Source organism: Urocitellus parryii, chromosome 14 (assembly GCF_045843805.1).
Source record: "Urocitellus parryii isolate mUroPar1 chromosome 14, mUroPar1.hap1, whole genome shotgun sequence".
In the NCBI taxonomy this organism is placed as follows: domain Eukaryota; kingdom Metazoa; phylum Chordata; class Mammalia; order Rodentia; family Sciuridae; genus Urocitellus; species Urocitellus parryii.
The window spans coordinates 12,599,758-12,625,974 of NC_135544.1; the positions used below are offsets into that span (position 1 = coordinate 12,599,758).

A 26,217-nucleotide genomic window follows, 5' to 3' on the forward strand; every position below is an offset into this window, starting at 1 on the left:
AGAGGGATTGTACATTACATATTCCTCAGTGTTGAAAAACTATGTTTAATTCTGTTACTATAAAACAACTAGCCATGATTTTTCTATAACTTGACAAATCATCCTTTACTCCTCTTAAAATTTCAGCCTAAGTTCCTGGGTTTGTTCCATATTCTTAATGGCCATTTGAAATTTTTGTAATAGAAATGATGCTGAAAACATAGAATATACTCTTAATAGAATTTACGTGCAAATCATTTTGAGTGTTTTGTCATTTTAACTTCCTCTATTCTCTGTATGTCTATTATAAAGAATTACAAAGGAAGTAAAATCATTGCTTTTGTTTATGACCTGTGTTAAGAAATAAAGATGATCTCCTCTCCTTTGGCTCTTTACCAGAACTCATAACACTTTTTGAAGAATGTTACCTTGATATTGACTTTATTCTATTTATCTGAGGAATATAATTTAATTTTAGACAGTCCCAAGGTGTAAAGGTTTTTAGCCGTTGCAGCACAGACGTATTTAAGCAGATAATTTCACAACCTCAATTTGGATGTCTAAGGAAAAAAAAACTTCTTTCACAATTGACTGCCAAACAAAGCCCACCTGCTTGTGGAAATGGAGTTGTGGAAATCGGAGAGGACTGTGATTGTGGCAAGCCGGAGGTCAGTGATAAACTTTCATAACATAGCCTAATATTTGTTCTTGTGTTCCTTATTTAGCCTTGTAGAAAGAGAAAGAAGACTTGTTTCTTTAAGTTATGGTACCATTTTATTACATAGTTTTGATGGGGAGATATGTGACATGCAATGACTGACATATTCTGAATTGGATGCATTTGATGAACTTAAAAAAAACTTATTTACAGATCAGCATGGCATGGATAAAACAGATTTTTTTTTTCTATTTTACAACCAATAGCTGTATCAGTTTTCTGAACTGGCATCAGTAATCTAATGTAATCATCTCTTAAATCATATCCACATTCCTCCAAATTGACTACATTTATTTTGTTATTCATCTCCTGATCTCCCAATTCCAGTCATTGACTCTGGTTTTCCAGAATTCAGTTATTTCCATTGGATTATTTGACTTTTTTGACACCTAATAATCCATTATGTGAATAATATAGGATTATAGACTTCCTGTTTTCAAGTATTTAGTGAGTTTTGTAGATTTTTTTCTGATACTAATTAGGTTTTTAAATTTGTTTTTCTATACGTCTTGAACTTAATTCTTGTTGTACTTAAGCGTCTCAAGTCTACATATCTAGATATGGAAATTTTGGGTTATCAGGTAGGTGAATAATGACTGGGAAAAGGCAAATTTATTTCAAATGTGGCATGCTAATTTATACTTTCAATGGCTGTTTACACTAGGATCCATACAATTTTTTAATAGTGAATCAACACTTGCAATTGCCAGACAATTTTATGTTTAAAAAATATTTCAAGGGCTTGGGTGTGGCTCAGTGGTACAGAGCTTGCCTAGCATGTGTAAGGCACTGAGTTTGATTCTCAGCACTGCATAACTAAAAAATATTTTTAAAAAATATTTCAATGTGGTTTAAATAGAACTTTTCTTAGTAATAGTAAAATTGATTATAAACTTACTAGCCATGTAAGTTTTCTTTGCTGTGAAGTGTCTACTTTTTGTACTTTGGTTTAGATGCACTTGATTTCTACACTGCAAACCACTAATCTTTTCTTAATGAGAACTAGTGGATTTTTATTTAAATAATTTAAATGTTCAAGTATTTTTCTTGACTTAAAATTCCATGTGATTCCTTTAAAAAAATCTTACTTTACTGGAAGAAAAATGTTACACAAATTAAATGTAGCAGAGTTTACATAGGCAAAAAATCAACTCACAAATCAGGGATCCCCCTGAGCTAAGAGAGGCTCAGAAATGTTTACTTAATAATAGGGCCAGGCAGTTTTTACTGACAGAAAACGGATGTAGTGTACAGAAACAGCTTGATTGGTGATAGCTCAGCATTTGTTTTATTTGGACATGGTGTGATTATGCATTTTTCTTATATTTACATGGTCTGATCAGTTGCCAGCCTGTGATTGGCTGAAGCTCCACTGATGTGATTGGCTGACACTCAGCTATTATAAACTCTCAGCTTGCAGTTTCTAAGTAGGGACTCAGCAGTTTAGGCCAAATTTAATTTAAATTAATAATTCCCCCTTTAAAGTCAGCCTTTCAATTGGAAAAAATTGATCAAAAGCTGTTGTCATCATAATGGGTTTGTTTGATTTCCATATGGATTTAACAATTTTGAATATGAAATCAGCTGAATATTTCTTTTGGGACAATTTTTTTTCTGTATCCTACAATACAGAGATCATTTGATTGGTAGTGTACAGTTGCCTAAGAGCATATTATATCCTTCAGGGGGATGCAAAATAGCAAGAAGATGTTATGTTGACTATCATGAAGATAGCACTAAGAGACTAGATGTTTACTCTTTACCAGGAGCATTCAAAACCTGACCTTTCAAAACAAAATGTTTAAAAAATAAGACAGAAGAAGAACCTTGTTTATGGATTTCTTGCTACTAAGCTTCTATTATACCCAGTATATTTATTCAAATGAAATAGGAGGTATTAGATAATATATACTCCTTCCTGTGGAGCTGACAGTTCAATGCAATCATATCATCTCAAACTAGTTTAACAAGAGAAATTAAAGAACTTTGGTCTGCAAATGTACTCTTTGCAATGGAAACAGTTCTACTATTAATTTTGACATGAATTTCTAATCATAGCCTCGTTTAGATTGATTTCAATTAAGGCAAGGAGTATTCTACAAAATGATGCTCACTTCTTAGAGATATGCCTCTACTGGCAAATTCCTATTTATTTTTTAGTCTAGACCAATGTTCATTTCTAGTTGCTTACCAAATAGCAATGATTCTGTTAGAAACTGTAATCAATTTTGACCCCTTATTTACATTTGTTGCTACATGAAGTTGCTCAGGCATAGAGTTGATCATTAAATTCTCTAAAGATGAAACTATATCCTCTAAGAACAAAAGGTTGTTCCCTGTGGGATGCCCTTGTCTTAGGGATTAATAGTAGAAAAGCACAGGTAATATTTGCTTATGGATCCATTATTGAATCATTGCATAATTAGAAACTACTTAAGTGAAGGGATCAGAGTCATAAATTTTCCTGAAAACTATTGTTCCTTTTAGGTTTCTTACTCAATTTATGACATAATTTAACTGCAAATCCCTCAAATATGTCTTGTCTATTATCATATTATGCAACCTGATAATTTGTATAGTTAATCTAAAAATCTGGCCCTGTAGGAAGGGACCTGATGATGGACTTGGAACATCATTGAAATTTGTTACACACATTCTAATTTTCAGCTGTTTCTTGTAGAGAGAATCCATTAACAAATCTTACTTATTGCATTATTTTGACATATATAAACTGGAAGGAAATATGGGAAAAAGAGGACAAGGGAAGAGAGAAGTCTGGACCTGTCATCTCTGGAAAGCTTTCCATGTCTAGGATTCTATGTGCTTCTGAAGAGAAACATCCATGGTCAGTTTTACTTTGAGGTCTACAATGAGTGTACAATAGGGGACCTCTTGAATTGAGTGAGATAGCTACGAGACTGGTGGCTGTGAAATGTTGATGCAGAGAAGAATCGAGTGTCATCCTTTCCAATGGAGTTCATGGGTAGTTCTTATGTCATTTTGAAACACCTAATCTCCCAAGTTCTAGATCATGAAGTGTGTGGTTTTCAACAGTTGTTTGGTGACAAAGGGCATCTTTTACCTGGTGAAAATAGGCTTAAGGAATGACAGGGTTGAAATCATATCCTTGCAATCAGCAGTCCTGTTAGAGTCCTGTTAAGAGTAGGAGGAGACACATGGGGTCCTGTTATTAGGCACATAAACCTTCCCTTAACTTTTTTTTTGGGGGGGGGGTACCAGGGAATGAACTCAAGGAATGAACTCGACCACTGAGCCACCAGTCTTATTTTGTATTTTAAGGTCTCACTGAGTTGCTTAGAACCTCACTTTTTCCAAGGCTAGCTTTGAACTCACGATCCTCCTACCTACTAGAATTATAGGCTTGTGACACCATGCCCGACCATAACTATTTTCATAGGGGTCAGTCTGTGTTTTCTATGGGAGATAGATCTGATTGCCTTCCAGGCTAACAATAATATCATTGGCTAGGACAACTCAGTCAATTCAGTTAGCTTTGCATTGGTAGTGTTGTGTTTATAAGTACTTAGTTGACTCCTTTACAACATGTCCAATGAAACAAATATCTTTAGCAATGGAGACTTCTCCAGGAATTTCCCAGAAATGAAACATATTTTCTAATAAAGTTTTTGTTACTCTTATATCATCAGCCTTCCTGTGAGGGAAAGTTTCTGTCAAAGCAGAAGACAAACACTGAAGTTGGTAATTGAGTGTAATCCATCTGTACATATTCAAATGACCCCACAAGTATAGGAAATGCATCACCTGTACTGTCTTACTGTACTTAGTTTTATATATCAAACATCAGTCACTCTACCAGTATTATTTTTATAATTTGAATGATTTTATTTACTCTATGATAAATCATAGACAGTAGTTTCAGAGTATTTTTTCCATGTTGATACCTAGCCTCATTTGCTGGAAAGACTATTCCTTTTCATATTGGTTTAGTTTGGCATATTTATTGAGAAGTAATTGATCATATTTGGTTCATATTTTTATAATTGCACTTCCTGAGAGTAGAAGGCAACAATGGGGCTTACCAGGGTTGGTCAGAAAGAAGAAAGAGTTGGGAGGAAAGGATGGGCACAGGGCTTATTGGGTTTTTCATGGAGAAGACAAGGCAAGGAAGGAAGGGTACCTGATTTAGGACTAGCTAGCTTGAATAGTAATGCTGGTGTTCTCTGACCTACAGAGTTGGTACCTAGTTGTCAATGTCTGTCTCCAGTGTTGTTATGAATTGGAAATATTGGCTTGCTGCATAAGAGTTAGATAAAAGTAGTGATTGGAATTATGGGTTATGGACTGGTTTATTTGCATGTGAAAGGCTTTCTTACAGGTAAATTGTTCACTATCTGAAGGAATTTCAATTAGCTATTCCTAGGAGGGACCATTTCTCAACACCAGCAAGGCCCCTAAGATGTAAAAGCATAATTAAATACAGATAATAGAAAATATGATTAATATACATGCATGGCTATAATACTATAATACTTTTACTTTATAAATGTTCAACTTTTTAAAATTCTTTGACTCTTTAATAACAGCTTTAAAAACAAGGGAATTTTAAGCTCTCCAAAATACTTTCTTTCTGTCCTTTTTCTTTAATCTTTTATTTTATTTAAGTTCTTCCATTGTAACTGTAACTATATTTTGATCAAAAACTAAGAAACACCCACATTGACTAGCCTCAGCCTGTACAGGGTCAGGATTATCAATAACACTGTCTTTCTTTAGGGGCAATAAGTTGTTTGAAGCAAGTTATTCATAATAATACCATCTTCTGAAAATTTCCTGAAATCTCTGAGACTGTTTTATAGATAAATTTTCTTTTATTAGAAGGAGAACACTATGATAAAAATCATAGCATAGTAAATATACAAACCAGAAACATGGCTATTTATTATTTTTGTGAAGTGTTATGTACTGTACATAACTGTGTGTGATAACTTTATGTAATTGGCAGCTCAGTAGTCTTGCTTATACAGAATTGTCACTTATGCCAGAATTGTTACAAAGTAATGTGTTACACGATTAAGTTATAATGGTTATGTTACTAGGCAAAATGAATCTTATCTCCATTCATTTATAGGACTATTTCTTTTTTTAAATTTTATTTTTACTTGTAGGCGAACACAAGAATCTTTATTTTTAGGTGGTGCTGAGGATAGAACCCAGTACTTCACATGTGCTAGGCACGTGCTGTATTGCTGGGCCATAACCCCAGTCCAGGACCACATGTTTTATATGGTCTGGCCTTGACAGAGTGTAGGATTATATTATTACAAAACTGTTTCTAGATTACTGAGAATTTATTATGTAGCATATGGTCATGATGAATGTAAACAAAATTGTATAATAATCAAGAATCTCTGTGCTTTGTGTTTAATTATAGGCATGCAAATATACAAAGTGCTGTAATGCCGAAAGTTGTACTTTTGCTAAACCTAATTTGGAATGTGGCAGTGGACCATGCTGTAATCCAAGCTCTTGTACCGTAAGGTTTCAAATGTTTCATTATCTTCCATCATGATTTTTTTTGTGTTCTTATGTATCCCTTCCCTTTTTTAGCTTCTTTGAATCACATCTTTCAAGTAATTTATATTCTATCCTGTGAGCTCTTTTTGGATCAAGTTATTACTCACATATAAATAATGATTTTGCATCCTTAGAATGTGTTTGTACAGGACACATTTTATTCCACTGAGGAGTAGATAGTAGATATTTTATGTTGTTTTTGTCATTTTGTTTGTTTCAAGTTCATTAGTGACTCCTGTTGGTAACCAAGAGAAACCCAATCACACATGATTAATTACAGACTGACAGGATGCCCTTAAGGCTCAACTTTCTTAACTGCAGTTTTTACTGAGCCCATATGGAAGTCCCATTCAGTTCACATACAATACTAATTCTATATTATTTGGATGTTGTGACTTTCTTTGGGTCATGCCTGAATATAACTCTTCATGACTAAATGATTGATGTCACATTTTGAATAAACCATCTTAACCACACACAGTTGACATGCAGTGTTTCAAGAAACAGGCAACAATAATAACAACTCTTATTTTGAAAAAAAAATTGCAGAAAAAGAATCAGTGCAGAAAAGTCAGCAGTATGTACTATATAAAATACTGAAATAGCTTTGGTAAAGTTTTCTTTTTCCACTCTGTGGACTAGTGAGTAAAGCCAACAGCTATTTATTTATAAGGTGCATGAATGCCAAAGACAGACCTAAGGTTTCTACTTTTTAGACCCTGCTGCTTTTCCATTCACCAGAGCCCTTGGATTGGCTTTTGTCTTCTGAGAAGTCTATTGCCATCTGCCTACATCCTAAAGGAATGGAGATAATTGCTCCTTTTGGTAAATGAAAATTCACAGCCCAAATTGCTAGGCAGGGCCTCAGTAACAATAACTGAATGCATTAGATGTGTTCATATTAATTTTTTTGTACATTGTAAAATTTGACTTTTGCTGCCATCCAAAAGCTCACACATGTTTTATACTCTGTCATTAGTGAAGAAGGCTTCATATTTTGTCTTCTTTCAAAAAGCAGTGTCTTTTCTTTTAAGATGGACACAATATGTTTATTTTATATTTTTTTATGTAGTGCTGAGGATTGAACCCAGTGCCTTACAACATGCTAGGCAATTGCTCTACCACTGAGCCACAACCCCAGCCCCCAAGTGTCTTCTTTTCAGAATAGATTCTTTTTAGTTATACACAACAGTAGGATTCATTACTACCAATGAGATTCGACCCAATTTTTTTCTTATAAATTTTCAACTTAGACACAACTTCATACAAATACATGAAAGAAAATAGTTGAACCAACTGATTTCTAACAATAATGAGTGAATTTCTGATCAGAACTTCAATTACTATAGGTAATTAAAATTAATTAGTATCACATTAGAATAATTATTATTGGTCAGTTTAGTCTTGACAATGAATAGTCAAAGAAAAACAAATATTTCAGAAGCTTAAGTAGAATTTGTTTAAGTGTATGCTCAGATGAGTCTTTCTTCAAACATTAACAAGAATTTTACTCTCTGTTTTGGATATCTTTGCTTTTCTGCTAGAAAATCTCAAAGAAGCCTTCCCCACATATGTTGTATGGTTAGGTTATCACTTCTTACTGTTTTATTTCGTACAGTCTAATATTTCAAAAAAGTATAGAGATTCTGTCTTTCGAAATATCCACAACAATTCTTAGTTTTAAAAGGAAATCCTGATTGAGCCTGACAAATATTTGTCTTTTTCTTTGTCTCAAAGCTGTACGAAAGAGGACATTTGTGTAGGAGAAGTAGAGATGACTGCGATTTTGCGGAATTTTGCAATGGAACATCTGAGTTTTGTATGCCTGATGTGAAAGCTGCTAACTTAGAGCCATGCCATAATTATACTGCTTATTGTCTTTATGGGCTTTGCCGAGATCCGAGTAGACAGTGTAAGGACATATTTGGAAGATGTAATTATCACCTTTTTTTTTTCTGGGTTTCATTTTTAAAATGCAGTTAAGTTAAAATCAGTAATCCATCCTATGGCCGTATTAGAAAATGTTGTTTTACATTTACATAGGAAAGTAAACTTGTAAACCATCGTAACTTTGATCTATGTCAAAAGGTAGAATTGGCCTACTAACTATAGAACAGATATTTATCAAGTTTCAAGTGATTGGAGGAATAGGAGTAGACTATTAGAATATGACTTCAAAGAGAAAATGACTGGTTTCTTAATAATATCTGGACTGTATTAAAGATTTTCACATTCGGGACAACCTGTAGTTATTGTCTGGTTTCCTCGTATTACATGGTAAAAGGAATCAATATTTCATAGTAGATGGGTGGGCATTGTTGTCTACGTGTCTCTTTATTGACTGCAAGCACTTGTAACAATTTTAATGAACTTTTAAATATGAGTAATTGAAAATTCATATTTTTTTCAGATGCCTTAAATGCTCCTTATATATGTATTGAAGAAGTAAATTTTCAAAATGATAAATTTGGAAACTGTGGAAGAAGTTGTAATTTTGGGTAAGCACTTAGGAAATCATACATTTTCCATGTATATATACTGTGTATATACAGCAAAGTGTCATGTGATAGAAATGAGAGATGAATGTGCACTTTGTTCTGCTTCATAAGATGGTTTAGTTTTGGTGTTATGATCTGTATAATTCTTTATCTTCTATTTTGAATTGTTATTTTCCAAGTATATTAGAAAACTAACTTACAGACAGGTAACTTTTATGTTTCATATTGCCAGGTTTATCCTTTGTGGAAAAGTAGTTTGTAGCTATGGACATACAGAAATAGCAGATATGAAAGATTATGATTTTCAGTATACGTACCTTGCAGGCCATGTATGCGTGTCTGCACATTTAAGAAATTCTTCAAGACCTGATGATACATATGCACATACTGCCAATCCTTGTGATGAAGATAGGGTAAGTACAATTTTACTTGATATTACTTATGGTGTAATTGTTTGTGAATGTGTGAATTTGTGTTCATAAGTGCATGTGTGTATGAATATTTGTGACAGAGCTTATTTTTTAAAATTTATAATCAATGCTAATACTTTTGGATACTGCATCATATCCCTTTAGTGAAAAGATCAAAATTTGTTTGTCAGAGGAAACTTTTGGTTTATTTTTACTGAAATTTTTCAATAAATATTTGAACTTGATTTCTCACACTACTGAATATAAGCCCCCATTCTCAAGCTAAGATGTGATCTGCAGTAATTATGTAATTGACAAACCAAAAGAATGAAATGATACACATAAAGATGGCACAACAAAAATGCCACAAAAATGACAGCTTCTCAGAACAACCTGAATTATGAGAACATTAAAGAGAAATTTAAAAGGTTAAGTATTTCCTCTGGTAGTGATTGTCAAGGAGAATTAATTTGGTTACAAGTAAAGTAAAATATTTATGTTGCTTATTAACCTATACTCCTAAAATTTCCTCTAAAACATAATATTCCTGTTAAAAATTCTTTCCTCCATAAAACACAATAATAAAAAATTTTAAGTTATACTTTTCTTTTTTATGTAAATTTTTAAAAATTATATATGACAGAAGAATGGATTGCATTTCTTATTACATATATAGATCACAATTTTTTATAACTCTGGTTGTATACATACATAGTATATTCACACCAATTCGTGTCTTCATACATGTACTTTGGATAGTAATGATCAGCACATTCCACCATTAATTACCCCATACCCCCTTCCTTCCTCTTCAACCTCTGCCCTATCTAGAGTTCAGTCTGTTTCTCCTATGCTCCCCCTCCTTACCCTACTATGAATCAGCCTCCTTATATTAGAGAAAACATTCAGCATTTGGTTTTTTGGGATTGGCTAACTTCACTGAGCATTATCTTCTCTAAGTCCATCCATTTACCTGAAAATGTCATGATTTTATTCTCTCTTATTGCTGAGTAATATTTCATTGTGTATATATGCCACATTGTTTTTATCCATTCATCCACTAAAGGATCTAGGTTGGTTCCACAGGTTAGCTATTGTGAATTATGCTGCTATGAACATTGATGAGGCCATTTTTAAGTCAGCAGGACAAACCAAATCAGGAGGCTATATAAATGTAATGAATCAAATACAATAATTCCCTTCCTTCCTGGTTCATTGGATCAATGCTTCCCTCCTGTGTGTAAACACATTTTCTGAACCACTACTGGTTTGGAGATGCCGAATTCATAATTGACAGCTCAAATAAATTTTTAACATTTGGTGCTTTGATTTATCTTTTAAACAAAGACAATCTTCATACATGTGAGGCACTGGGTTTGATCTTCAGCAAGGCATTAAAAAAAAAGCAAATGGATAAAATAAAGATATCGTGTCTATCTACAACTAAAAATATTTTAAAAAAATATTCTGTCAGATAACATGAGAAAAGCCAGACATCATCTTAGAACATGCCTCAAAAGACTAAGTTTTAGTAGAAGACTATTAATATGTTAGGTAGAATATACATTGTAAAATTTGTGGTTAATGAACATTTACCATATGCCAAATGGCTTTTGTTCACTTGTGTGCAGCAAGTTTTTTCACTCTTATGATATGTGAGATGTTTAATAGTATCCCATATGCAAAGATGAATTAATTGATGTCTGGAGAAATTCAGTAACTTTCTCCAGGCCACTCTGCTAATATGAAAGATATAAGTGGAGATAAAGCAAACATGATGGGAATACTGCTTTTAGCATCAATGCTAAACAATGCCTTAGGTTCTGTGAGTTAAGAAGTTCTTGCACTGAGAAATAGTTCTTTCATAGCCTATGGCTTGAACTTCAGTGTGTAAATTTTATTCTCTCTCTCTCTCTTTTTTTTTTTTTTTTTTTTGGTGGTACTGGGGTTTGAATCCAATGTCTTGTGCGTGCTAAGCAAGTACTCTACCAACTGAGCTGTATCCCCAGCCCCATAAATTTTATTCTCTTCAAATATTAAATGAAAGTAAAAACGCTCCTCAAGGGTTTTATGAGCATAGAAAAGAAAAATGCATTAGGTGCAAAGGCAGTTCCTAGTCAAAATATTTAGTAAAAGCTTGTTTTGTTTGTTCTTATACCAATTCATAACAATTAATGTACACCTCTGCTCCATCAAGGGAAAAATGTTTTGTTTTTGCAAATTAATACTTCATAAAGGAATAACACACTATGTTGATATTGACTCCAAGATTGTTTTGAAGCATGAACTATTTTGCATATCACCCCTCCAATATAAGTTTTACAACAAGTGTGATTCCTCAACTCTTGAGTTTACATTTAAAGGTTTTGCTGTTGGTAGTTGCTTCAATATTTTAAGTTTTAACATGTGTTTTAGTCTTGTAATGGCAGGTCATGTGTTCTCGTACATGAACATCCCTATAAAGCACCTTGTAACTCACATGAACAATGCAGAGGACATGGGGTATGTAACAGATTCTCTCTTTTTAAATAAGCTTTTATAGGATAATTATGTTCAGAATTATTTGATGTGGAAATTTATTTTAGAAAATCACAATTAACAAGGAAATTACATTCCATTATTTTTTTTTTTTTTTTTTTTTTTTTTTTTTTTTTTTTTTGGTGGTGGTGCTGGGGATTGAACCCAGGGCCTTGTGCATGTGAAGCAAGCACTCTACCAACTGAGCTACATCCCCAGCCCCAACATTCCATTATTTACACAAATGTACATAATTTATTTTTATAATCAGATTTTTATAGTCCTTATGAGCATATTAAACTTTGAATTTGTGAGGTAATGTGAGAAACATCGTGACAATGCTTAATTAAGATGATGGAAATTTAGAACTGGATTTATTAAGCATTACACATACATTATACATTTATATTTTTAAATTGAATGGGCATGTACTTCATATATTTATAAATACACAAAGTATTTTTAATATTCACGTTGCTTATCATCTAATAACATTATGAAATTATTTCTTTTCCATTGACATTCATTTCATCTTTTGACAACTTCAATTTATTTCATTTATGGATCTTTTCTTCTACTCTCTTCAAAGATTCATATATTGATGGGCTTCCAAATAATATTAACTTTTAACTTCTGCAAATAGTGGTAAAAATAGACATTGTTGTGCATTTTGCTTTGCACATTTATCTGATTTCTTCAAATTATTAGCATTGAAATATAATGGGCAAAACTTATGTAAAATTTAAATTTTTTCATAAGTGCATATTGGCTTTTAGAAACATTATACCAACTTTTGATCCCAAATATCATGTATGAAAGTATGCATTTCCTCATATTTTTGTTAGACTATTTTATCAGTCTTTTTAATGTCTTCTAACGTGCTGAATCCATCTCTGACTTGCATTTACTTAGTATTCAATGATATAGAGCTTAAAAATTTTGTTGTATCTGAGGTTGATATTTGTATTCATCCATCCATTGTTAAATTAATTGCTAGGTTGTAGAAATTTTCTAAATTTTGTAAGCTTTTCCAAGCTACATTTTGCTTTAGTTTGTGACCAGTGTCTTTATCCATATTGATGCTGTATATAGTCATTCTGCTAAAACAGAACCTGTGTCTCACATCAACATTTTTTCTCAAGTCCCATACATATTCTGTTACACAGAATTTTGTTTCTGTTTCTTATATGGTTTTAATTTAACCTCTTATTTAATTTTTGCATGAGACTATTTCTGAATTCTTCATTCGGCTACTGCTGATTTATTTATTTGCTAATTATATTTATAGATATAATTTTCAATCCTTCATATGAATATTGGCATTTGTAATTGACTAAATTATTTCTCCTTTTGTTTTTCTTCCAACATTCATAGACATTGTCTCTTATCACAGTTCATTTTACAATGCATGGCATAGATTAATAATAAATTTATCTTCATTTTATTCTTTCTAGCTTCATTGTCTCTATTTTTTTCTAAAATAATGCATTTTAATTTATGTCAATACAAAGGGGAATAAAGGTAAGGGAAGAAGGATAGGAATAGAGAAGCAGTAGAATGAATCTGATATAACTTTCCTACATACATCTATGAATACCACAGTGAATCTCAACATTGTGTGCATTCACCAGACTGGGATCCTAATTAGAATATGATACATTCCATGTTTGTATAAATATGTCAAAATAGACTCTACTGTCATGTATGACTAAAAATTACAAACATTTTTAAAAGAATGTTATGTAATTATATTTTAAAATATGAAAAACAATAACTATATTTAAAAGGATGTTTCATGCCACTTTTATTAAATTTATTATGGTGTACTTGGTCTACACAAAAAATGAATTAATTTTTATATTGTATATAAAAAGTTCTTAGTTTTTTTTTGGTTTTGGTTTTAGATTTGCAATAGTAAATTACATTGTCACTGTGACGCAGGATATGCTCCACCAGATTGTGAAGAAATGCTGTCATCACCAGGAGGGAGCTTCGATGATGGATTTTGGGTTCCATCAGGTTAGTCTCCAGATCATTTTTTTCTAATAGAGCTTGTGGTCCCATAGAAATGGTCTATATAATTTTTTTGTTCTTTATGACTATTAAGCACCTGACAAGTGGGTAATACAACCAAGGAATTGAGATTTCCATTTTTATTTTATCTTTTTAAATAGCGATGGATGGCTATTTTGTAACCACACTTTAAATTTTAACCTAGAAGAAAGCATTTTAGGAGTTCTCGCCTAAATTTTAATCATGATTGTTTGAACATGTTTATTTATATAGCAAATGTTTTTCATAGACATATATTTAAATTATATGAATGATGATATTTACAGTCTGTATTATCCAAGAGTGTCCTATGTTGTGATGTCCTATTTCACAATCAAGTTGCAAGTTTAAGTGTAGCATTGAATAGGAAAAATATCCATTTCTTCCATATCCAAAGCATATGATAGTAGGCACTAAATATTTGATTCCATTAAATCTAGTTTGTGTTTTATTAAAATTTTATGTTATATCCATTAATGTGTGCCTTAATCTGTACTATTTTTATTGCTCTAATTTCTCAGACCAGTTTCTGGAGATGAAAATCTTATTCTCCCTGATTTTAATTTTTTTCAATTTTTATGTATTTAAGACTATAAATTTCCTTATGAATTATATATGTAAAACTACATATACCCAGTAACAAAAATTTGATATGGCATATCAAATTTAACATAGTACTATTCTTTGACAATGTCAGGATTTTAATAATTTTTATGGCTGAATAGTATCCCATCATGTTTATATAAATACATAAGAAAAGAAAATTATGTATATTTATATTATTAAATTATTATATTATTAAATCAGCTGTTATAACACCAATACATTGTAAAAAACATAACAACTAAATAAACTGGAATTAATAATAATTAAAAGTTGTTGTGAATAAAAAGACACCTTCAAAGTGAAAAGAAAATCCACAGAAACTATTTTCAAATCATTATCTGTTGAGGTAGAGAGTATGAAAAGAAAACCTACAACACAACACCACAATAAGAAAAATGGCCAAAGAACTCAAGTGGGAATTTTTCCAAAGCTGTTGAGATGGCCAGTTGTACATGAAAAGATGCTCAATATAAATAATCCTTAAAGAAAATGCAGTCAAAACTATAATTACATATTAAATCATACTATTAGAAATGGCTACTATGGAAATGTTTAGAAAATATCAAATTTTGGACAGGATATAGAATATGGGAACTCTTATGCATTGATGGTTTGATTTTTATTTATCCTTGAAAGCACTGAAATTTTAACAATGGTCCCAATATGGATACAAAATACTTTTTAAAAAACACTATAACAGATCAAGTATTATATTATTCTGCTTCAAGTAGTCAAAGATGAATTCTGATTGCCAGAGGTTAGGGGAAAGGTAAGTGTTAATATTTTAGATGGTTTCAGTTTGGCAGTGGGATGGTATTATTGATGGTGGCACAAAAATGTGAATGTACTTAATGTGACCTTTAAAATATTTGAAATTCTAAATTTTATGCATTTCATATTTTATTTTAATATAAATTAATTTAGGCAGATTTCAGTTATTATATATCAAAATAATATAATGTGTTGAGATAATCTTAAGAAATGTGACATGCACTGAAATTTAAAAATTTATTGTTGAAGGTAATTAAAGATATATGTAAAATATATATAAATATATCACATTCATTTAATGTTAAATTCAACATTGTTAACACAGAAATGCTTTGCCCATGGATTTGACACTATTCTTAGTAGACCCAGCTGAAATTTTATATTTTCTTTACTTTCTTTTTCTCTTCTCCCCTAATCTATGTGTGTATGTATGTTTGTGTGTGTGGTTAAGTTACTCCTTTCATGATTTATTCTGGGGCACTTAATTCATTTACATTTTCTATTACAATACTAATGGGCTGATTACCTGATTTTTAATTTTATATTTTGATTTTCTGGGGGTTTTGTTTGTTTTTTCATTACTGGGTATTGAACTCAGTGCTGCTCTACCACTGAGCTACATTCTCAACCCTTTTTTGTATTTTTTTAAAATTTTGAGACAGGGTTTCATTAATTTGTCAAGCAAGACTGGCCTTGAATTTGAAATCCTCCTGCCTAAACATCCCAAGTCATTGGCATTAAAGGCATACACCACTACATATAGTTTATTTTCGTTTTCAGGCTTCATTCTTTTGTTTAATAAAAATAAGTTTCCATTGGTTTTATTTTTCTCTCTTTTACTTCTTCTTTGCTCTGTCTTGTAAACTGAAGAAACTTCTATTAAACAATAGTAAATTTAGTGTCATAATTAGCAGTTAGAAGAAATTATGAGTAACATTGCATATATAAATTTAAGTATATGTAAAAAATTATAAATGCATGTGAAATATATATTATCAATGACTTTTTTGTCAATTACATCTAAGTGTATTGAGTTAAAATAAATGTATAATGTATTTTGAAACAGACAATATTATTAAACTTCTAAATTTAAATTCATTAATTCTTTAACCATATCATTGGACTTCAACATTTTTTTTGTAAATATGAACGTAGCTCTTAAAAATGTTAAAAAGTACACTTATATTTTCAGACCAAGCCAAACTTATGCTTTTAAACCAAAAAACTGTTCCTAAGAAAAATGGACTCTTGATCAGTTTCTACATTTTTCTACCTTTCCTCATTATAACTTCCATGGTTGTTCTTAAATGGGATAAAATGAAGGAATTTTTGCATAGAGAAGAAACACTAAGTGGAGGGTAAGTAAACATAGTATTTTTATTTTTTCTTAGCTAATTTGTTATTGATTAATGATAGTTATACATAGCATTGTGATTTATTTTGACGTAATTATAAATTCAGGGAGTAGAACTTGCTCCAATTAAGATCCCCTTACACTCCCCCTCCCCCTGTTCCCTGTCCTCTACTCTAGTGATCTTTCAACTTATTTATAATTTCTTTAAAAAATAGTATATTGTGGATATACATAATAATGAGAGTCACTGTAGTTTATTCATACATGTACATTGGAAAGTTAGGTCAGATTCATTCTGAAGAAACTCTCCTGATTTTTCTTTTATTTTGATGGATCCCCCCACCTTTGTTTTCTGTCTCCCTTTCCCTGCCCCTTAATTTTAGACTAACTTCTACATATCAGAGAAACTGTTCAACACTGGACTGAGTCTGATTTATTTCACTTAGCATTATAGTCTCCAGTTCCATCCATTTATCAGCAAATGACATAATTTCCATTTTTTTCATGGCTTTTTTCATGATCCATTCATCTGTGGAAATGTGGCTACATTGGTTCCCTTGTCTAATATTGTGAATTGTGTTGCTATAAACATTGATTTGACTGCATTCCTAGAGTATGCTGAGTTTTAGGTATTTTGGATATATACTGGGGAGGGGGATTGCTGGGTCATATGGTAGTTTCAATCTTAGTTTTTTGAGGACTATCTACACTGCTTTCCAGAGTGGTTGCACTAATCCACCAGCAATGTATGAGTGTTACCATTTCCCACATCTTTGCCAACACTTATTATGTGTATTCTTGATAATTGCCATTCTGATTGAAGTCAGAAGAAATCTCAGTATAGTTTTGATTTCCATTTCCCTAATTGCTGGAGATGCTGAATATATTTTCATATATTTGTTGACCATTTGCATTTCTTCTTTTGAGAAGTATCTGTTTAGTTCTTTTTATTATAGATGGAGAATGTGCTTTTTGTTGTTTGAGTTTATTGTATTAGTATGGATATTATTCATATATTCTGCATATGAATGCCCTATCTGAGGAGCAGGTGGCAGAGACCCTTTCCCAATCTGTAGGCTTGCTTCACACTCTTAATTGTTTCCTTTGACATGCAGAAGCTTTTAAGTTTGCTGGCATCCCACCTATTGATTTTTAATTTTATTTCTTGCACTTTAGGTGTCTTGTTAAGGAGGAAATTTCCTGTGCAGATATTATGGCCTCTTAGGCCTATATTTTTTTCTTGTAGTTGAAGAATTTCTGGTTTAATTCTGAGCCTAATTAATCCTGAGTCTAATTAAATTAAATTCCGGTCTAATTAAGCCACTTTGATTTGACTTTTGTGCAGGGTGAGAGATAGAGGTTAAGCTTCATTCTTGTACATATGGATTTCCAGTTTTCCCAGTTTTTAAAAAGACTATCCTTCCTCCAAGGTATGTTTTTTGGCACCTTTGTCTAGTACGAGACGACTGTATTTATGTGGGTTTGTCTCTGTGTCATATATTCCAAACCATTGGTCTTCCTTTCTATTTGTATGCCAGTACTATACATTTTTGTTACTGTTACTCAGTAGTGTAATTTCAGGTCTGGAATCTTCATCTACTCCAATAATTTTTAAATTTGTTCTCTTGGTAATGTCCCAAATTTCTTTTGGTCATAGTCTTTATGGGTTGAAAAAACTGCAGAGATCCTAATTGGTTTCACCCTATATGTAATCTAATTCCATTCTCTCGTGGCTTTTAAGATTCTCTCCTTATTCTTTATGCCAGGAATTTTAATTATAGTGTGCCTTGATGTAGATATGTTGTGATTTTGTACATTTGGTATCCTGTAAGCCTCTTGTATTTGGTTTTCCAATTCAGTCTTCATGTTTTGAAAATTCTCTGACATTATTTCATTGAATAGATTGCTCATTCCTTTGGTTTGGAACTCTATGCCTTCCTCTATCCCAATAACTTGTAAATTTGGTCTTTTGATGTTATCCCATATTTCTTGAGTGCTCTGTTCATGGATTCTTACCATCTTCACTGTGTGATCTACATTCTTTTCGAGATTATGTATTTTTTGTTTATTGTCTGAGGTCCTGTCTTCCAAGTAATCTGTTGGTAATGCTTTCTATTGAGCTTTTAATTTGGTTTATTGTTTGTTTCATTTCAAGGATTTCTGTTTTTTTTTTCCACAACCTCCAGTTCTTTATCAAAGTAGTCTTCTGCTTCCTGTATTCGCTTATGTAGCTTAGCTCTTTATCAAAAAGATGTTTTGCTGCCTGTATTTGTTTGTTTATATCGTCTTTTAATTCACAGAACGTTTTAATTATGTACATCATCAACTCCTTCTCTCTGATTTCTTCAGTTGGACTATCCATGGATTCTAATAATGTAGTATCTTGATTTGTTTGGGGCACCTTTTCCCCTTGTTTGTTCATACTGTTTGTGTGACTTTCCTTCTAACACTGAGGATTCATAACATCACTGTTTTTTACACTTTAGGCTTATAGTGCCCCCTGCAAGGTTCCAATACCTCTCCTGCCCAGCTGGTGTTCCAAGCTGGGAGTTTCCACAACTAAAAATGGCAAGCATGGGTCACAAGATGGAGGCAGCTGGTTTCAGCAATGGAGTGTCAGGTTGGGGTAGTGGGGGGTGGGAGGGGGCTAGGGGTGGGAGACCCAGTGGTGGTGTTTGCCAATGTGTTCAGAGATGCAGCTCGGACCCAGTGTGGGCTCTGCGGGCATCTGTGGGGCTGTCCTGGGTCTGCCTCTCCATTGAATTTTTAATTTGGTTTTCTGAGTCTTTCATTTCCAGAATATTTGTTTGGTTTTCTTTGAGAATCCCTATCACTTTATTGAAGTGATTTCTTCTTTTCTGAATAAAACTCTAATTGAATCTTGGTTTGGAGTTCATTAGGGTTTGAGACATTTTGAAGATGTTCCTCAGCCTTTTAGTTTTTGATCCCTCCTGCTAAAATGCAGGAGCCACTTCCCTAGTTGCTATGAACCTCTCACCAGCCAGTACTGGTTTGTCAGCCCAAGGTCCTAGAGCTGGCTACTGGGAAAGGTATAGCATTGTGTCTGCTTTTTTTTTTTTTCCTATTGTGTGGTAGAGATCAGGATGTAAGGCTCTGGGTTATTGATGTGGTTCTCCATGTCCCAGCTCCCTTCTACAGAATTCTTTTTAAGGTCATATAGAGCCTGGTTGGCTATCTCTATAAGCACCAGTTTTGTAGTGTGGGCTCTCTGTGGGTGATCTGTGGGGCAGAGGTATTTCTCCTGACACAGCTCACTGTCCTTCCTACTGAGTAGGATGAGTTGGTTCTATCTTCCACTGTCCCAGGTTGGGTATAGTGGGTGCCATTTTCCTTTGCTGACTGTGACTGAGGCAGTACACAACCAGTTTCCCAGCAATGTCTAGAGATTCACCTGTTGCAGTCACAGGTCAGGCTGTGTGCTGTGGCTATTCACTCTCTTGGACCTACACAACTGTTTTGACTGACTTCCCAGTGATTCTGATCTTGGTCCAAACATATTCCTTTTAAGCTTCCTTAGACTCACACATTTTCTAGGCTTGGCTTTCTACTGGTTGTAGCAATGATGTGTGGACAGTCCTTCTATGTTGCTGAATGCCCAGGCCTGAACTGTAGCCATAACCAGGGGGATAGACCTTCTAGATTTCTTAGGACCTCAGGCAATTTCCCATTATTTTTTCCCCCAACTTCAGTAGTCACCAAAGGCATGAGTCCTAAGGGTTTCCCTTACTTCTGAGGCCAAAACTACCTTCATGCTTGGATTAGAGCTCTTATTTCCTGCCTTTGGGAATTGTGGGCTACCCGTCTCTGCCCTGGCTCCCACAGGCATTGCTGGGGTACCTGAAGCATTCCTTCCCTCTGGAGTTCTGGGGACACTGTATGGGGCATTCCTTCCCTGTCTAGGTTTTTGTGGGGGAAGTACGGAGGGCCTCCTCCCTGTTTGGGTTCCCAGAACCCTTGGAGGGATGCAACTTTCCTGCCTGGTTTCCATTCATGGCCCAGGGTTTTGCAGAGACTGTATGGAGAACTCCTCCCAGACCGTTTCCGTGGGATCCTCATTCCCTATCCAGATTCTGTGAAGAAACCCTTTCTTGCCTAAGTTCTCACAAATGATTTATAGGGTGACTGGTCACTTGTGTGTTCCACAAAATGGCTGTGGAATTCCACATTGCTTTCTGTTCTCAAATTGTGTTAAATCTGGATTGAGGACAGTATTGTTGCTTCTAATGCGATTAAATATGGTGTGTTCCCCTGCCCCCAAATGTTGATAAGGGGGAGAGATTTGAGTTCTTTCCTGCTCCATCTTTCTCTCTTTCCCTCTCTTTTGTCCCTCCCCTGCTCCCATAGGCGCAGGTTCAGGGTTAGGGAAGTCTCGCTCTTGGTTTCTATGCTGATAATCCATCTTTTAGTCTCTCCAGATGTCAATCTTTGTAATATTGGATATTAGAGCATTTATTTGGTCACCCAACTCTTAGATTTGTTTAGAATCATTAAATAAGAGGTAAAACACACATGAAAGCTCACTTCACCTTTCTAGCAGTTAAATATCCTTCATGTCCCTGGAGACCCAGAACAATTGAAGCAGCTCAGTAAATCCTCAGTCCCTTTCAGATAGAAAACCATGTTGACCATGATTGTTTTAGGGAGGATCTGTCAAATTTCCAAGCAACACCAAATTCCTTGCATTGACAGTTAAGTTGTGCTAAGGAGATCAATAGAGACAGTTCTGAAAGAAATGATAATTTTCGAATTTGAAAATGTTTGTATAAATTATATTTTTCAATATGTATAATATTACAATAGATATATTAATCTGCCATACAGACAAGTTAGAGTAAATAATGGACGGATAGGTTTTTAGTTTGAAATTTTAAAGAAATGCTTTACATCTTCGAAAGTTAGATTAGCATTTGCAAAAGACAAAACTGTAGATGATTGAATGGGATATGAAATGCTAAGACAGTGCTAGTACATATTCATTGACTATTTAGCATAAATCTAAATTTTGTTACCTTTTTTGTTTTTGTTTTTGCTTGATTACTTGTTTTCTAACTTTAAAGAAAATTCTATTTCTTTTATACAGATCTACAATGGAAGACAGCAATACTAACAGCACCGAGTCATAGAGGTAAAAATGATTGAAAAAATTATATTGTTAACAAAAAGATAACAATTTATGAAGTAAATTTTTATTGTTAACAATATCTTAGTATGACAACACTATTATTCAGGTAGTGTCATCTTGATTTCTATGTTTCAAATGCTAAAATAAGGCTAAGTTAAAACATTTGATGTTAATTTTGTATCATATTAATGTAACAATATTTAATGTAAACAAATTCTCACCAGAAATTTATCAAGTTAATTACTTTTAATAAGAAATACTTGAAAGAAATCTCTTTAATGGATAATAATACCTTCTGTTTCCTCACATAAGGCTCCAGGTGACAAATTGACAAAAGAGATTCTCTCTTCACCTTTATATTTCTTCCTCACTAAGACTCCATGTATCTAACTTTATTTTAAAAGGAGGAAATGGACATGAGGAATAATTTAAATGAGATTTTCATGAAATATATAGTTGGAGTTTAAGTTGTCAGAATGCAGAATTTAAACCCTTAAGGGCAGTGGTAAAACAAATAGCCTGACATGTGATTGTGGCTAAGGGATGGAACTGGCTTTGATTGAGGACCTCTGAGATCCCAGGAAGACTGCCAGCTGTACTCTCCCTCCAATGTAGAGAGAAGGTTTTTACAATGAGAAAATGTAGGGATCCAAATATATTATTAAAGTTTTATTTCAAATATGTAAAAAATGATTATTTTATATATCAGTCCTATCACTGGTAGTCATCACAAAAATTCATAAGTTCAACAAAACAAGAGAGTTTGCCTAATTGTCTGCTGTTGGTTCACACCTCACTTTGACTGATGGTCAAGTCAATGGTTTGCTGTTTTCTGTGTTACCAAGTATTGGGGGTTGGTGACATTCAAGGTTCTTTGAAGGTTCTTTATTTAAAATTTTAAAAATCTCATTGTTAATCCTGCTGCCCGTCACTTGACAGCAGCTCTAAACCAGATACCCAGACTTTCCTAGAGATAAATATAGACCTTTATCTTTTTGTGGCTGTATAGCAAGGCTCTTTTATACAACATGTGGCTCCATATGTGTATCTGAGAAATAGCTGCTCATGGATGATTCAGTGTGAAAATAAGTCAGAATGTTTGATGAATAAGAAGGATGATAGTTCATCTGCATAGGAGCTGCATAGGAAAGTGGGCTATCACTGATATTAGGTCAGAAAAGTCAAACTCATTCAGGGTCTTGGAGCTCTGGAGGACAGTGTCTTTTCCTGAGAGGAAAAGAAAGTAATGATCAGAGGATTCATATTCTAAGCATTAAACTTACCTGTTGAGAGAGTAGGATTTAAAAACTGTTTATTATGGCAGGGATAAGAGAGAAACTACTACAGTACTTCAGATCAGGGTGATAAGGATATGTTAGTGATAAAGTTAAGTTTGAAGGTAAATGTATTGGCAGCCTAAGAAAAAGTGAAAAATGTAGACATAAAGCAGAATAAGAACCTGGCTAAATTGTAATTTCAAAGTTTGATAAGGAGTCTAATTTTATCAGATACAAAAAGAGACATAAAGTCTTTCTATTATTGTAAGAGGAGGAATTCACGTGGTATAGTTGATAGTTTACAACTTTCTCTAACATAAACTACAGTAAAATGGATTCACTCAGACTTGGAGACTAGTAAAGTAGGTAAGAGACAGTTTCTAGTTGCATAGTGAAATTAGATAGTTACTATTAACAAGAAAAAAATGTAACTTTTGCTTTTCTGTATTTCTTTTTCAACAGTAATTAGGTAACAATACCAAAAGCCATCTGCAAAAAGGATATCACCAAGAAACTCACTGTTAACTGGCCTGATGCAAAAATGAAACCATCTGTTTTTCTCTCCTTTTGTTATGGTGCACAGCATTCAGTGTAACAAACCAAAATAAAACCTATGACTGAAAGCATGCAACCCTGTATTTGTTGATTTGGAAGTAAGCAGCCTTGCCTCTTTTTAACCAGGGAGACTATAACATTCTAGCTGAAATATTCCACTGTCACTGCCACTCTGAGATGGCCATGGCCATGTTAACTGCTTCCATCTCTAGACAGGACAACACAGCCCCCACCTCTGCAATGGCTCACAATTCCTCTGCTCCATCTATGGTAGGCTTTGGAATATTAAAAAGGAACATCGATAAGTAAGGCTATCTCCTAACACCCCCAGACAGTCACTAGCATTCTTTCTTAAAGGGATTGCTCAAGGTGTCTGGCCATAAATACCTGTTCCATCTCCAGGTGACGTCTCCTTGGCCCCATTAAAACTGAGATATTTCTTTATCCCTTTGGGAACTGAAAATTGCTACCTTAGTTGGGACCCGGAGAGAACAATTTTAAGGAGGCTCACAGTTGCAGAGGTCTCAGTCCATTTCGCGGAAGAGTGTGGTAGAGGGAAATGGATCATATGATGATCAGGAAGCAGAGAAAGACTCCACTTGCCAGATACAAAATGTATACTCCAAGGCACACTCCCAATTCCCCACCTCCTCCAGTCACACTGTCTTTAGTTCCCACTGAGTTAAACCCCATCATGAGATTAATTCACTGATTTAAGGCTCTCATAACCCAATTTTATCTCTGAATGTTCTTGCATTGTCTCATGCATTAGCTTGTGAGGTATACATATCAAGACTATAACATGGCCTCTATTTTAACTGAAGCTAAGATCCTCTGGGTAAGATTTTCTTGCATCAGTCTTCCCTTTCCCCCATCTCCTTGCTGCAGAGATGGGTGCACCTCTGCATTTAAGAAAGCATTTTAATGGTTTATGGAACCACCTGCCCACCTGGAGTCTGAAAAGCACCTAAACTGTCTGTATTAAAAAGGTGATTCTGTGTGAGGGTTGGGAAAACCTCATCACAGAAGGCCTCAGTTTCCTTTTCTAAGTGCTCACTAATTGATGAATGTGTCAACAAAACATACAATGGGGTAGTTTTCAGCAATAAAAGTAATGATGCCCTCCTATAACAGGGATGTAACTTGAAATCATTATGGTAAATGAATAAAGACAATCACAAAGACCATGCATCATTCATTTGTATAAAATTTTCATAATAATGACATCTCTAGATATAAGAATTCATTTTTCTAGGACTAAGGGTGGAAGTCAGGGATGCAGGACTAGTGGAAAAGTGATGACTCTAGTGAACAGGGTGTGTGTGTGTGTGTGTGTGTGACTGGGAATTGAAACTTGGGTTTTATTTTTGATGACAAACTAATGAACGTGATTTCTTTTTGTCTTTTGTGTTAAAGGATGTGAATACACTAAAAAAACATTCAGTTGTGTACTATAAATGAGTGAATTTCAAATACCCTTATATATTGATAAAGGCATTTGAAACACCATTTGGAATGGTGCTGCTACCCCCTTCTCCTCATTGCCACTACCTTATTTGGGGCCATGTGGTTCACCCCCAGCCTGATATTAGCAATAACTGTTCAGGAACCAAATGTCTAGGCATCACAGCACCTAATGGATCCAAAGTTTAGTCCTTCCCAGAGGTTAATTTTTCACTTAGTAGAGTAAGGTGTCCTGTGTGAAAAAAGTTTGAGAGGTGGGGGATAGGTGTGAGCTGGGTTTTGGACACCTGCAGTTTCAGACATTTGTTGGGAAGTTCAGGGAGGCAGTTGCAATCTTCTTCCATGGTGGTGTCACTTCCCCATCTCTCCTGGCCTGATGCCCGTCCTGGTCCCATCCACACAGCTTCTCAGTACCTAGAATGACCATTAACAAAACATTTAGGTTAGATTTTAAAACTTTCCCTTTCCTTCAAGTATAGTCTATCATAATAAAGGCACAGTTTTTGAAAAATGGTTTTTGAGAACCTTATCAAAATCAATTTCTATTTTCTTGACATGTGTTCCTGTTTTTCAAAGATAATGTTTGAGTCAGCAGTGCCATGTTTTAGGAAATTGCTAGTAATAATAGGTAGTGATATTTAATATCTCCCCTTTCCCTTTATTGACACCTGAGAAAATAATCTACCAAAAAACTGTAGCATGAACAAATGAAATTACCAAAACCTTACTAGCGGGGCAAATCATGTTTTACGCTACGTTGCTACTGAAGGGTTTAAATACTTTAAACTTTTCACAGCAAGCCATTTGTAAGCAAATGTTTATGCTAGTGTCTGGTTTCCTCCTCCCATTCTGAATATTTAATTTCAGTTTATTTTTCATTTCCAGAGTTTCAATTTATACTTTTTTTGTAAGTTCAATTCTCTCATTGATATTCTCTATTGAGACATGATTTTAATACTTTTTCTGGTTTATATGTGGTTCATCTTTTACTTTTGAAATGATGAAACAAATAATTCAGATTATCTTTCTATTAAATCAAATATATGATCTCCCTCGAGGATACATTCCCTTGATTGTTTTCCTGTGTAATGGCCACTCAAGTTGTTTTTCTGCATATCTTTTTTGAAAACTGAAACTGGACATTCCATATAATACAATGTGGTAATTCTGAAAATCAGGTTATCCTGGCTCCCCAGAGACATTTTTTGTTATTGCTATTTGTTGTAGTTTCTTTTGTGAGTTTTCTGAATTTGTTCTGTTAAGTCTGTATTGGTTGTGTGCATCCACTGAATGATTCTACATGTTAATGGTGTGTTA

The 26,217-nt window shown here is 33.8% G+C and overlaps 1 protein-coding gene and 1 non-coding gene across 2 annotated transcripts in view; one reads left to right on the forward strand and one right to left on the reverse strand.

Annotated features, from left to right (window-relative positions):
* The window catches only part of LOC113176550 (A disintegrin and metallopeptidase domain 3-like), a 192,901-nt gene extending 171,296 nt beyond the window's left edge, over positions 1 to 21,605 (forward strand). The window contains exons 18-26 of the mRNA XM_077792723.1: positions 458 to 647; positions 6,111 to 6,212; positions 7,991 to 8,186; positions 8,664 to 8,751; positions 8,984 to 9,164; positions 11,577 to 11,663; positions 13,583 to 13,697; positions 16,300 to 16,465; positions 21,563 to 21,605. Coding sequence (XP_077648849.1) covers positions 458 to 647; positions 6,111 to 6,212; positions 7,991 to 8,186; positions 8,664 to 8,751; positions 8,984 to 9,164; positions 11,577 to 11,663; positions 13,583 to 13,697; positions 16,300 to 16,465; positions 21,563 to 21,605 — 1,168 coding nt within the window. The remainder of the gene's footprint in view (positions 1 to 457; positions 648 to 6,110; positions 6,213 to 7,990; positions 8,187 to 8,663; positions 8,752 to 8,983; positions 9,165 to 11,576; positions 11,664 to 13,582; positions 13,698 to 16,299; positions 16,466 to 21,562) is intronic.
* On the reverse strand, positions 11,823 to 11,895 carry Trnav-cac (transfer RNA valine (anticodon CAC)). Its single transcript has one exon. It is a non-coding gene; the product is annotated as a tRNA-Val (tRNA).
* Positions 21,606 to 26,217: the final 4,612 nt, after the last annotated feature.